Source organism: Protopterus annectens, chromosome 6.part0, assembly GCF_019279795.1.
Source record: "Protopterus annectens isolate FY-2018-M chromosome 6.part0, PAN1.0, whole genome shotgun sequence".
Lineage (NCBI taxonomy): Eukaryota > Metazoa > Chordata > Ceratodontiformes > Protopteridae > Protopterus > Protopterus annectens.
In genome coordinates, this window is record NC_056737.1 from 207,737,735 (window position 1) to 207,752,080 (window position 14,346).

The 14,346-nt window shown below is 36.7% G+C and overlaps 1 protein-coding gene across 35 annotated transcripts in view; it reads left to right on the forward strand.

Moving 5' to 3' along the window:
- The first annotated feature begins 352 nt into the window (after positions 1 to 352).
- GPHN (gephyrin) overlaps positions 353 to 14,346 on the forward strand; it is a 2,535,134-nt gene continuing 2,521,140 nt past the window's right edge. For 19 of the 35 annotated variants that reach the window (XM_044073925.1, XM_044073930.1, XM_044073929.1 and 16 more), the window contains exon 1: positions 354 to 524. In XM_044073925.1, the coding sequence (XP_043929860.1) occupies positions 461 to 524 (64 nt within the window). In that variant the 5' untranslated portion in view covers positions 354 to 460. Of the gene's footprint in view, positions 525 to 14,346 lie in introns of all 35 variants that reach the window. The other 16 variants (XM_044073942.1, XM_044073946.1, XM_044073947.1 and 13 more) reach the window with 3 other exon arrangements.

Consider the following 14,346-nt stretch of genomic DNA (forward strand, 5'->3'; position numbering starts at 1 on the left):
CAGCCTTGCCCTTGGATGGTAGTGTGAACTGTCTGCTTTTCGGACAAAACCACAACCACCCACAAATCCAGTTTTAGGCATTCACGTCTGTAGCAGAAATGGAATCCGAGTATATCCTTGTTTTTGAACTACTTGCACTTAGCAACATAAAGTTAATAAAATTGTAAAAATTTTATTTATTCTGCGAATCAACACAGTAAGCAAGAGAGGCTGGGAATGCAGCAGAACACGACACACGAGTAATAGCTCCAAGTCTAGAAATTGGAATCATACTGCGCGCGCGTTCCGTTCGATGCTTTCAGCACTGCTTTATTTTAGTCTTAGAGGCTATCACCTCTGCTTTTTTTAGCGTTCGACGCTTTCGGCACTCTAAGACGGGCCCTTGTTTCTCTCTCTATCAGGCTCGCTCGCTATCTTTCCCGATTTTCCCTGTCTGTTCGGTGACAGCAGTTTGGGAAACATGGCGTCGGAAGGGATGATTTTAACAAACCACGACCACCAAATCCGCGTTGGAGTACTGACAGGTAATGTCATATGCCGCTGACTGTTACTGTCTGAAGCCTCTATAGAGTTATTTTACGGCGACTGTATTTTGTACCGCGGGAGTGCACGTTGGATTCTCAATAGCTGCACGAGAGCTGATGACAGTTTGTGAGTGCGTGTGTGCAAGTGTGTGCGCGCTCTGTTGCAGAAATTGTGCTGCTGCTTCTTTTCCTGGCACATTACAACTAGGAAATATTGGCCGGCCTTTTGAATTAAACCTCTGACACATTTGTCTGTATCCCTTTAACCCATGTATTTTGTGTTGTTGGGCTATGCTGTAGTTGGTGTTATTTTTGTCTGAACTGCAGCTTCAGTAATTAGTTGTTGACGTGGTGTGCACGAATTGGAAGCAATGAACAGGGTAAATCAAAGCTGAGATATGTCTGAATTAAAAAAAAAATAAAGATCTGTGTTTTGCAAGCTCTTCTCCCTGCTCTGTTAAGGGTTATGTAATTTGTAAAATAGGTACACCAGTTATATTCTCTGAGGTGCTGAGCAAATGATCCCCGTTTGGCAGGTGTATATAAGGGGCTGGGGGGATGGGCTATAGCTCAGCGCAGGTAATCGTGAACACTGCGTTAGAAGGGACCCTTACCCAAAGTCCTATAATGAAACTAATGTTTTTTTTTTTTTAAAAAATCGTGTTCAGATGCTGTTGTGTGTGCAGCTGCCAGCTACGGTACGCTCAGTCTTTTAGCGCTTAGGATATAAATGCGTGCTTGATGGCATTTTATTTTTCCTGATTTTTATTCTAGACTTTAGTGGAACATTTAATTTGTGCTCCTTGTTCCTAGGTGTTGAAGCTTTTTCTTGTTTCCCTTGTTCATAGCTGTTGTCAGCGTATGCCGTAAAACAATTGATTTTATATGTGATCTGCTCAGATGTGCAGGCACGCCATGACTGGAATTGCATGCAGTGGTCTTGTTTCCAGATGCTGTTTTTTATTTCAGTTATTTCACGGAGGAGGCCAAGCTAACAATGTTGCCGATGCCCCTAGGGGCCTTCTCTTTTAGTATGTGTATATCTAAGAGAGTGTATGTCTGTATTTTTATTGGTGACGTTATACGGACAAGCAGGAAACTGACACATTTGTGGTAAAATGTGATAAATCTTTGGGAGCAGTGCAGGCTTCACGTTGTGTTTTCAGATTCCAGTTCAAGATGGACAATATATGCACAGCGATACTGATGTTTGTTAGTTCTTTTTTGGAGGGACGGGATGCACTCCACTTCATATCGATGTGTACTGAGTTGTTTTATGGTTTACACGTCAGTGTTATGCATTTTTTATTGTATGTCTTTACCAGAGCATATTTAAGAGATACAAGATGTGGGCTGGCTTTTTGGTCCTTTCATTGGAAGGAATTAAATGAGCGTGTTAATGTTAATATTTGCAGAGGGAACCCCTTGGGTGTGATGTAGCGTTGTCCTCAGCTTTTGGTGCTGAAACGGTGATTGATGATTAAAACGCTAAGCAATGGACAAGAGGCCATTGAACACTTAAACCTGCTGTGGTTGCATTCCTCCTGTAATATGTTCACAGTCAGAATTCACAAACCTGAAATATTTGTGCTGGTTTATTTCCCCTTGCCCCCTCCCCCCAGAAAAAAACTGTACTGAACGAATTGGTATTTCAGTCAGGAAGTCATTATAAATGACAAACACGATTTGACAAGGTGTGAAGTCAGATTGTTGGGACGCATGCACTAGCTTTAGCCCTTCTGTTTTTGTGCCTACAGGTTAATGAAAGACTGGTAAGCATTGTTAATATGCGTGTGGCTCTATTTCAGTACGTTGTGTAACTCTGTGGACATTATTTATGCAAGTCTTTTTTATATGCATACCTGTAATGGCCTTTGCATTTTGTAAATCAAGTATTCGCTGCACTTCGTATGTTCTATTTAGTTTACTGGTGTTTTGTAGTTGCATACACACAGCCCTGCGTTAATCTGAAGGTTAGCTTGTTTCGATAAAAATACAAAATAAACTGTCTGTTGTATAATGTTTGATATATTGAGGATACAAGACTCCTTTATTAACTTCCTGTATCTTTGGAGTCTGAAGTTTTATATAATTAATTATGTGAACATTTTTCATGCATTCTGATGTGTGTTGTATTCAATTATGCAGTGATTTGTATAGCAGTGAACCCCCCATATGGTTGTGTGACTGTTTTGAGAATGCTTTTGCTCATTATTGTAGACTAGAACACCAGTAACTTCAGACTTTATATCTGTGCACTTTTCTTGTGTGGTAGATTTAGATAACAAAGAGAAGCTCATCAGCTGATCATTATCTGAAATTTACTTTCTCTGCTGCATTTTGAATTTGACCAATGTTTTGTCATTGCTAATATACAATTTCAGTAAACTAGAGACTTTTGTATTTATATATCTGTATACAAATACAGCATTAAAGAAAGTCATCAGAGTTCAGTAATAAATTCACTTGGTTGCCTTTTTTAATTTTCTTGGAAACGTACCTCATTATGAGGAATGTTCCTCATCTGGGGTCTTAAAAAGTTGATATACCTTGAAGTTCCACACTGAAATGGTCTATTATGTACTCCAGTATTAGTAATTTTTTAAACTGATATCCATGATAAATACAACTGAATTGTATTAATCCATTAAAAGAATTATTATATAAGGAGAAATATTGCATTTTAACAATCCTATGAGCTTCGTAGTTGAAGTTGTTAGTAACCTGTTTGTAAGTGTTCCACATTTTGCACGGTTGTTCCACATTATGAGAGGTAGTGTTCCTCATTTTGGCGCTGGAAGGTTGAGAGCTATGTTTGGAAAGTGAAGCAGTTTTTACATAATTCACTTTCAAAAACTCTGTACGTATGTGTGTGCATGCATGTAGTTATATATAAAAGTTTTAGCTTATTATATTTACATCACTGTGGAATATGAAGCACACATGGTTAAGTATACATGTATATCTGGGAAGTGGGGGTGGCGGGATGTGTGAATGCTGTTAACAAATTGAAAATACTTGATTATTGTTTGTACAGCCAATGCGAGTCATGTATTTGAAAAAAAATTCTCTTCAGGAAGTTGTATTAAAAAAAAATTATTAGTAATTAAACCGTCTCCACAGATATGTGATCATGGATCTAATTCTTATATGTAATGTTTCAGAACTTTTTGGCATTATGTGTGAGTGTATATGTAGCTGTATGTGTGTGTTTTATGTATACACTCACAAGTGTTTGTGTGTATATGTACACTTTACATATACCAAAGTGTGTTTCTTATAAAAGTACAGTTATCATTGGATTGACAAATAGCTGATGAGGACACTAAGTTGATAGAATTATAACGTGAATATCTTTTTTCCTGTTAAGTAATGGTTATTTACTTTGAGAGAACAAATTATTTCTAAAGATACAGTCAGGAGTATCAGTAAATTTCATTATTTCTCTGTTCATCTAGCGTTTGCTTTTCAAAGGCATTTCTGCTTGTATTAATTGTGGATCATAATGGGCATGCATTACTTCTACAAATTACTTTTATAGATCCTGGCAGTAAAGAACAGCAGAAATATTTACAAAAAAAAGCACGTTAAGTGACGTACTCAAGCTACTGTGCCTGATTTTTTGATGCAAACAAGATAGAACCTTGTCTGATGTGTGCAATGACTTTTTATGTGATTTATAACATAACCCATTGAATCTTATCACATGATTCAATAATTAAATCCTTTGAGGATGTTTCATGCTATTCATTACAGTTTTCCACTTGATAAATAGGACAGAAAAAATTACGATTGCTATGAAACTTTGGAAAATTTGCTCCCTTGACTCCATCATTCTCCATTTATGTAAGCTGTATCCCTGTTGTGATACCTGAAACACTAACGTAAGGAGAAGATTCCTAGTCAAAAACATGTGGATATGTACCACACTGCACAACTGTTGTGATATACTACTGCTTGTATAGCTTCAGGTGGCAGTATAGCATTCAGGGGTGAGGGAGCACTTCTTCCCTGAGCAGAAGAGTGGCTATCAGAGTTATTATAGTTGCAGTACTAGTTGACTCTTGGTAATTTGGTCTTAGTCACAGAAATAAGTCAGTGATAACAAATGTGAATACATTTTTATTGTGTTAACTGGATCCACTTAGTTTTCAACTGTCATAGATTACTACAATGTTTTTTGTATTTATTCCAGGACTCATAACTAGTGTAATCTACTTGTATGTTATGAATGCTGTTTCAGGACAGGTTTTATCACAGCTTATCTGTATTTAGATTTTTTTTTTTTATTCAGTGATTATCTGTCACTCCCACATAACTGTTTTGGACTTGTCAGTTGGGCGTAGCATTGATAAATATTCAACTGTCTCCTTTTGTTTAGGGGTCTGTCACATATCTTCTGCTGCCTTCCTGTATGTTACAGCGTAATGACATGTAAATCTGCAAAGAATAGCAGGAACAGATGATGTGTGGGTCTCACAGTACTAGGCTGGAAAAATGAGGGTGATGATACATCACCCCCCCCCCTGCCAAGGTGTAGATAAAGAATTGATTGGTATAGCAAAGCACTGAAATGGGAGATATAAAGGGCGGTATATTCCAGCAGCATGGCACTGTATTTTATGTGGGAGACTGGGATTGTGGTTGTCATGTATTACTTTAACAAAATTGTTTATTTAGTTTGCCTTCCTGAGCCAAGTCATTTTCTGAGGGGACTCAGGAAAGGTGCAAAAACTGTATAGATACAGAGTTACATTTTGGAAAACAAGCAAACAAAAACAACACTATAACACAGTTTGAATAAAACGTGGTTATGAGCATGACTTACTGCTGTAGCCATCAAAGTTCTAGGAGGAAACAGGATGTTGATTTGGAAGTAAAGGTATATGGGTAGAGTTACCTTGGAGTAGTGGGCATTACTGGTGGAGATGGGAAGACTAGAGTAGCAATATGGATGATATGAGACAGAGTGGTGGGGTATGTGGATGAGCAGAAGACTAGCGTGTAGTATGGTTGAGGAAATATTCTGTGGAAGGAGAGTCAAAATGGGAAGCAATAGTGCATATTTGTGAAAGGGACACACGGTATCTTTTGGGTGACCAGTAGCATTGGTAGAGTTAAAAAACTTGCACAGAGTTGTACAGTTGTTTGTACAGAAGTAGTGGAGGAAGGTATACCTAGATCAACGAGCTACAACTTGTCTTCAGCTCATTGACTTAACTTTGCAAGTCATATTGCAGTTTGATCTATAGGGCCAGCTGAACTTTACCGGGTGGTGAATTTTCCTTCATTGTTGTTCACAATGTTTTGATGCATCACTTTAAGTCTTCAGGTGTAATAGGAACCAAATCTTTATCCATTGTACTAATGTGTATTGTGTGTACTAATGTGTATTGTGTGGTTATCAGAATTATCAGAATGTAATATAGAAAACAACATCTGACTTTATCTTAATTGTATAATTGCATGTCTTTCAGTGACTCACAGCAGTTAAACAAGATTCATAGTGTTTACTGCATTCTACTGTTTTGTGGGTTGGGCTAAATGAAGACAACTTGTAATGTGCAAGTTTTATTCAGTGCTGTGTGCATTTAGCTGACTCTCTCTTGTTGACATTGTCTGATTTTAGAACGGTTTATAGTAAGCACCTCAAACTGTAAAAATTCAAACCAGGAGCTTTGCCCTTTATATGAAGTATACATCTTCAGTATCATGGAGTTCATTTTTATAAGTTTTATAGAACACCCAAAATAAAGCATATAGTGTTATTTAAAATTTGTGTTTTTTAGGTGTATTGTGTTTGCAGTGAGTAATTGTGAAGTTATCAGATAAGAACTGAAAGATGCTGCAGCTAACTGTAGTACGTACCCCCAAACTGCATTGTTTTTCTTGTTTCTAAACTGCGTTGTTTTGTATTACTCCCTTTTATCTTTACTTCAGATAACGTGCGATTCCTACACAACTTGCAGTTCAGTCCTGTGTTAAGTAGAGATGTGAGAAACACAGCATTTGAATTATGTGCTTATAGATGGGTTTGTGTGTGTGTATGTATGTATGTGTGTATGTATATATATATATATATATATATATATATATATATATATATATATATACGCACACGCGCACACAGTATTAACATGAATGGAATACGTTATAGTAAATGGAGTGCTGATGAGTCTTTTTGCAGTTTTTGATTTGATTCTGAACTTTTGAATACTGGCTTTGTGCACATTTAAAAACCAGGATTCACTTTTTGAAATCCAGTAATACTGGGGCTAAAATTACTGCTGTAACAACAAGCATACCTATGTATTTTTCAATGATATTCCCTAATTCTAATGCAAACTACTTACAAGAAATATAGTTTTAATTGCAAGTAGCAACACCAAAAATGCTGGTCTGTGTAAAATACACATCGTGTACAGCTAAACAAGCTTTACAGTGATGAGCATGCTTCACTTTTTACTCTTCCGCTGTAGGGCAGACAGATACCAAAGGTTATGGATTATTTTTACTCAGAGTACCCAAGCTGCTGAACAAATGCATGAATGCTTCCAGTCTTTCTACATTTAGTGTCGTTTTCCTTGGTCTGAACCACTCTGCTCTAGTGGGTCTGGAAATCAGATAGGCTACTCTGCTTACACCAATAAATGGGCATGAACATGATGCGCTACAAAAAGAAAGCTCCTGATTGGTCTGTAGTAGTTTTGAAGTGGTATTTTGTAGTGGGAGTTTGCTTCCTTGAATGTGGCATTATTAGGATTGCAGCTGTGCATTTTTTTCTCTAATATTTCCTTGCATGTAGTTCCCTTCTTTATTTCTAGTATATGCTTAGAGAATTTGCATACTTTAGAGTGTATAGGAGTTGCTTTAACAAAGCACCATGTTGTGTTGGGGCAACTGGCTGAGGGGACAACTTAAGTGTAAAGGCATTCAGTCTACAGATTATTACACAAAGATAAGAATCAAATCATGTACCTTATGTCTGTGACGTAAACACTTTAACTATGGTTCTAACCCTCAATCTTGGTGATGAGCGGTGTACTTCATGGGCAAAAATAAGGCCTGAGAGTTGGTCCTCGTGCATAACGAACCGAAGATTTCCCAGAAAATCTAGGGTGACCGATAGACAAACCAAGTTGCTGTAACTGTTTTTTTTTGTTCAGTTTATTCTCTGAAAGAAAGGTACATGGAAGGAAACTGTACCGTTCAGCTGCATAGGCAGATTCCGTAATAAGCTCATGGGTATTTAGCGGCGAGTAAGCTGACACATTCATTCAGTTGTGTTCCTGCTCCTGTATCATATTGTACTTCATGCTTCAACAGAACAGAGTACAGCACTCCTAATTTGGTGCTGTGGGAATTGTCTATATCTAGACAGTTGGGCACCATGATACTGTCAAAGGCAGGAGTTGTAGCATAATTGTATTCATTTTATTTATTTATTTATTTATTTTTGACAGAATGATTCATGATATTGAAAAAAAAAAGTAAGATGACCATTCTTAAACCTGCAGTCCCGTTAAAGTAAAAGAGAGACCTGAACATCTTAGTCAAACATGCCAATTTCAGTGATTCAGGGAATGACTGTTGCCTCGGACACAGTTATGGTACGCCACAGTACATTGTGCTGGACTTCACGTGCATCTTTTTGTTAACAAAAAGGATGTGGCTCACCAGCAGTTATAAGTATTGTCTTGACTTCAGTAGTTTTGACCTGCCATATTTGGAAGTTCTTACTTCATATAATTGTTAGGTGTGCCAAGGGAGTAGTGTGGGTAATTCCACATTTTGTTTTAAATGTCTGTGCTCTTATTCTTCACTTTGTAATAGTGAACATGACAGGCTATTCATTTCAGTATAACTTTTTTCTTGTTGGATGGTCTGATGTGCTCTGGCGTGCCCTATCAAATTTAAGTGTAATGACCATATTCTTTTTGAGTCAGCTTTTTTATGATTTTTGAAAACCAGTCTGTAGTACAGTTTTGATTGCCTCACAGGCAGTATGTCTTCTTTTTCTAACTAATAAAGTGTCTTTGCATGTGTGTGTGTACTTGCGTTGTTGTGGTGGATACTCTATTTACTTTTTTGTAATAACATAGTTCTCTTGACAGTTGGTATTGTTAGTCATTGTACTGTGGTGCTTTTTTTTGATTTAACTCTGAAGTTTAATGCGTGTCCCGTTGAAGAAAACAGCCATATGAACATTTTTTGGAAGTGTGCAATCATTTGTTAAAGGATGATGGCTGCCTATGGATGCCGTAATATCTTTACCAGATTGGTGGTAATATGTTGCATAATATGTACTTTTTTAACGTAATGTAGTGCTCTGAGGAACTGCTGAAAATGTGAGAACGTTGAGATGTTAGCTGGTTAACATCCTATGTCTTTTTTTTTTTTTTTTAAACAGAAGATTGGTGTCAGATGTATGAGAAGATAATGTGTATTTAGTAGGAGGGAAATACTAAAAAGGGGAGGCCGACATCTTGCAAAGGACATGTTAGTGTTAAACTGTGTGCAGATATGTAACATAACATAAGCATCAGTTTTAATTCTAATTCTGTCATAGTATTTTTAACGTATGACTAATAACTTCAAAATATTGTATTATAATTTTTGTTTCATTTGTTTTCTTGCTTGACCTTGAATGAATAAAATTCAGTATAATTATTATGATTTCAAATGTTTTACAGAGAATCTTTTTTTCTATTGATTTCTGGGTTTGACACTTCCTATGGAAAGCATTCTTAACATTACAACTCTGAACCTTGACTTAAAAGAAATATGGTATCTTAAATGGTGAGCGACTTTAATCTGGATGTAATATCTGTATCTTACAAGTCACCTTGTATAGAATTTCGCTTGTTTCTTTTTTCATTTTCACATATAATTCTTGTCATTCTAAAGACTCTGGAGCAGATTCAATAAAGCCTCCACAAAGTGCACACAACGTGCATTCAAGAACATTCTTATCACATTTTTTGTGCTTTCTAGTCAATCAAAGATTTCACCAAGTGTGCATGTGGTCTACACTTTGTGGTAATGGTTATGAATCCCTGTCAATATTTAAAGCTGCAAGAATGTCAGTAGGAAAACTAAAATTAAAAGGAAGAAGGGGTGTGAGTTATGTCTGTGTTGTCTGTTCATTCAGAATGGTGTACACTTAGTGTAGGCGTTATTGAATCCCAGAGTCTGTCTTGTTTTTCATGGCACAAAAGAAAACAAAACTTCATTTACAACTAAACATGCAACAAAAAACAGATGTCCTGTGGTGACTAAAATGTGCACCTCAAATGGGTTTATGATACCGCATATGAAATGGCTTGTTGCAAGTCGCATACATGTATTTAACTTTTCATGAGTTCTTTTTTATAGATTTGTCTATGAAGTAAATGTTTTCAGTTAGGTAACAGAGTGTGTGGATGTATATTAATTGCAGAGTTTATTTTCTTGGTCCTCATACAAGTTTCAGGTCAGTCTTAGAGCTGAAGTTTTTAAAGCCCTTATTGCTGTTGTGCTTAGGGGGTGTGTAGTGCCATGGAGAGAGATTTGGACATTTTTAATTATTATGACAGAAAACAAACTTTCCTGGTGAGAAACCTTTTTTTAAATAACAAATGTAGACATTTGTTCTGCTCTGGATGGTAAGCTGGCAAAAAGTATTGTTCATCACTACACTGTGATGATAGAAGAAAAGTACTGGTATGTGCCATCTGCCATAATAAATCCTAATTCTTGTCTAAATGACACCCATCATTCTGAGCTGCAGATACAATTCTGTCTCAAAAGTATGTATTGATGCTTTACCTCAGATTACTGAATTCTGCAGATTTGCATTTTATGCAACACAAAGTAAATGATGTTTTTGGGGGGATAGGGAGAACTTTATATAACAGAAATTTCATAATTTGAATTGCTTTGAAGCATGCAAACCATATTTTACATCAGCCAAGGAACTGGGCTGCAAAGTCGGAGTCATGAATTTGAATCCAACTTTAGAAAGTTAACCTGGGAAAATACAGACATTATTATCTTTGAAAATCGGACCACTGCTCTTTACTTGTTCAGCCTTACTAGTTTACAAAGCCAAACAAGGTAAACCTTAACCAGGAAGAATGACCAATGACAAATACAGTTCTGCGAGTCTTCATTGATTTGAATTCTTATTGTATGACAGAATGATTACAGTTTAGGGAAAATAAAACTTTATGCAGCAAAACAGATTTGGGTTAAGTCAAGGATAATTTTCTTGAGTGGAAAACATAACCCAAACTGTAGGCTAAGGAATCAGTTTTTTCATGAACTTGTTTATCACTGGGAGAAGGCATTGCCATTAGAATTTCATTTAAAGGTCTGTCTTAGCCCTACTGTCTTTTATAGTCTATTCCGAAGTTGCTGGGCCTTGGAATAAGGACAAAAAAATCAGCAAGTCTTCACCTTTTCCCAAACATGGTGACATTTTTGGCTGTTTTGTCTAGCTTGTTGAAATTCATCCGTTTGTGTTTGGCAGAGTAAGCCACTCTCATGGCAAACAAATTTATTGGAAAACAAGTAGTAAGTAGGTCGTACATAACAAATGTTATCTGTTGTCGCATGTTGGCAGTTACACTGCACTAATTATATTATGCAGTCAGTGTTATGTCAGACTATTGCAGTAAACAATAATGAATGCTGAGTTCCGCCATTTGATTTTTCCAGTCCCAGAAAATATAATACAATATATATACATATATGTGTGTGTATATTTATATGTATGGGTCTACTTCTAATAATCGAAAGACCCCTTACCTGAAGGTGACTTTACTGAGACAACAACAACAACACTGAATTGTTAATTTACTGAGCGATCACATTACCAAATTTTTTTAACAGGGTAAGTATGCACTTGGCCAACATGGGTAAATTTGCCCTTTCCCCGACTGTAGTGCAATCCTGGAGTTGATATATTTTGTTAGAGTGTGTGTAGGTTGTGTAGCCCCCACCTGGGTGTGTTTGACATACTGCGGTGTGTTTATTCATTTAGTGTTGGCCAAGGGCATACTTACCCTGTTAAAAAATCGGTAGTGTGATTGTTCGGTAACATTTAGGTGTTGTCTCTGTAAGTCAGCTTCAGGTAAGTTGTCTTTCAATTATTAGACCCATATATCTGTAGATCTAAAGCTGCCTATTTTATTATAACTATTTCTGTAGGGTCCTTAAATCTTTGATAAATGGTGACTGCAAATTCATAGAAAACTGCTACTTTAATTTTCTCTTAATGGCAGTTTCTGCTTAATAATCATAAGAAGTTACTACGCTATTGACCCGCAGGTCATTTCAAGCCTAGCCATTTCATCCCGATGTAATACCATAAATACAGTCCTGGGTATTGAGTAGAGTGTGGATTAATGACTGCCCGTGTCCAGGAGGGTTGTGGGTGCTATCCCCATTAAGAATTTATGGTGCATCATTCACTTGTCCAGGTAATGTCATAGAGGTACTCTGCTTCACATGAATTGGTAGCCTATTTCAACAATGTGACAGTCACTGGGAGAGAAATCTGTCCCGTATGCACATCCCATTCAAGTCCCAGGCCATATTTAGTTCCCTGGAATAGGTAGCTGTATTCTCGTTTGATTTACGGATGTGCAGCAAAGTCAGTATGTTTTGTTGGAGATTGCTCTGTAAGCCAGGCTTAAGTGTCCCCTAAGAAGTCTGTATGACACCTGAGTATAGTGACAAGGACTTAGTTGGTCTGTGGCATGTGCTGGTGTCCATTGGTCTTCTTAGTTAGAAACATGTGAGTTTTCTCCAGTTGCTGCAGGTGCTTTGTATGGTATATGCAGAAAGGGGCATTATATTCAATTATGGGCCTGATTAGTGATGAGTATTGAGGGGGTATAATCACCTTTGCTCTAGAAGCAATGCTGTTGGTAATCAGCTGTGCTGTGTAGAAATCCTTCCTTACTACAGCAATGACTTTTGGACGTATACTAATAATGTCATTTTTGAATACCTAGATAAGCACAGACTGCAATCTTGAGAATGTTGCTTGGTGGTTGTACAAGAAGAGGAGGTTTTATTGAAGCAATCATTGCTCCATAGCTTGTGGCTTACTGGGATTTATGATTGAGCAGAACTAGTAAACATTGCCTGCAGCAAGTAAAGCTGAGTGACCCACGTATTGCCTTTTGTATGATTGAATTTTATTATAAGGATGTGCCTTACCTTTTTTTAAGTTACTATTTTCTTTTGTGGCTTGTCACACTCTACCTGTTTGTGTATTTTTCAGTGCTGTTCTGCACACACACATTTCCAGATGGGCATCTTGGGCCACCAATACTACCCTTTTTAAACCTGAATAAAGTGGCTTGTAAACAAATTCCATGATGTGGACTACTGTAATTTTGCATGTGGTATTAACCTTAGAAAAAAAAATTAAAGGAGTTGTAGAGTCTTTGTGGTTTTACAGTACAGCTTCATTAGTTCTTTATTACTGCAGACTTATTTAGTTCTTTTGCCATTTAAGCTGTACTTTAGTGCCACTTGAAAGAAAGACTTTTTTTTTCTTGGCCAACCATATGGCTAAATTAGTGGGCAGTTGTATAATCGTTTTATTATACAATGAAAGAGGGACACTTTCCCAATTACACTAGTCAGATTAGCTGCTGTAGGTTTCCGGCATGCATAAACCATTGAAATATGTACTTAGACAATTGGTGTTTAGCTAACTGGATTGTGGATAAAGAGAATTTATCAAAGTTGTCCCAGAAGAGAACTTTCCATCACTGAAACTGCTGTAGCAAGTTTTTAAAACACAGTAAGAAGAAATTGTTTGTTAAAAATATGAAAACATTCTTCCAGTATATAATATAGTACCCTGAAGTACCACCCAGCAAATTTAACTAACTGAAATAGTTTCTTATGCAAAGTATGGCTTTCAATCTGAAATAAACCAACTGTGACAGTAACATTATGTGAACACCAGATGAGTGTTACTCATGTTATAAACGTTTGCAGACTTGGTAAAAAAAAGTTGTCATATGGAGCTGGCACACATCACAGATGACTATATGATGGTATAACAGATGTGTTTAAAAAACTTTTATTTTTAAGGAAGTAAACAGCATAAAGTCACTACATCTTGTCTGATTTACAGGGAATGCTGTATTTGCTCATAACACCAAGATTCACTAAGCTATTACAATTAAATCCAACATTTATTGTACTTGAAAAAGATTTATCACTTACATCCACAATGATGACAAAAGTGAGGCATACACCAGGAAGGTCTCTAATTGTCGTAAAATATGTATTCATATCTCGGCATGCCTTACTTAAGCAGTAATCAGTGTTGTGAATGTAGGTTATACAAACGTTTTTCTTAACTGCTGGAGTTGGACCATGAGGGTAACACTGCTGCTATAATTTAACCTACAATTTCCATCCGTGATTATTGCTTCTAAACCCTGGCCCCCTTTCCTTTTTTTTTTTTTCAAATTTTATTGATTTGCATTGCTTGATATTTGTGAAAGAATAATTGCTAAAAATGGAGGAATTTTTTTTTTTTAATCTTAGTTATGGCTTTTATTGGGTTTGTTAAAGGAGGTGTACAACTACCTGTGTAAATTACATCCTACCAAAAATGCAGAGCTGTAGCAACAAGTATAAAGTAAAACAGTGTTCTATCATTTAAAAAAACCTAAAAAAAATGGTAAAAAGCAAGTGAAGAATGATTGGTCCCAATACTGTAAAGTAAATGTGCTGTTTTTTAAGGGGACAGGGCCACTGCCAAGTGTCCATGCCCATGTAGAGTTATAATATCATTACACTGAGATTCTTT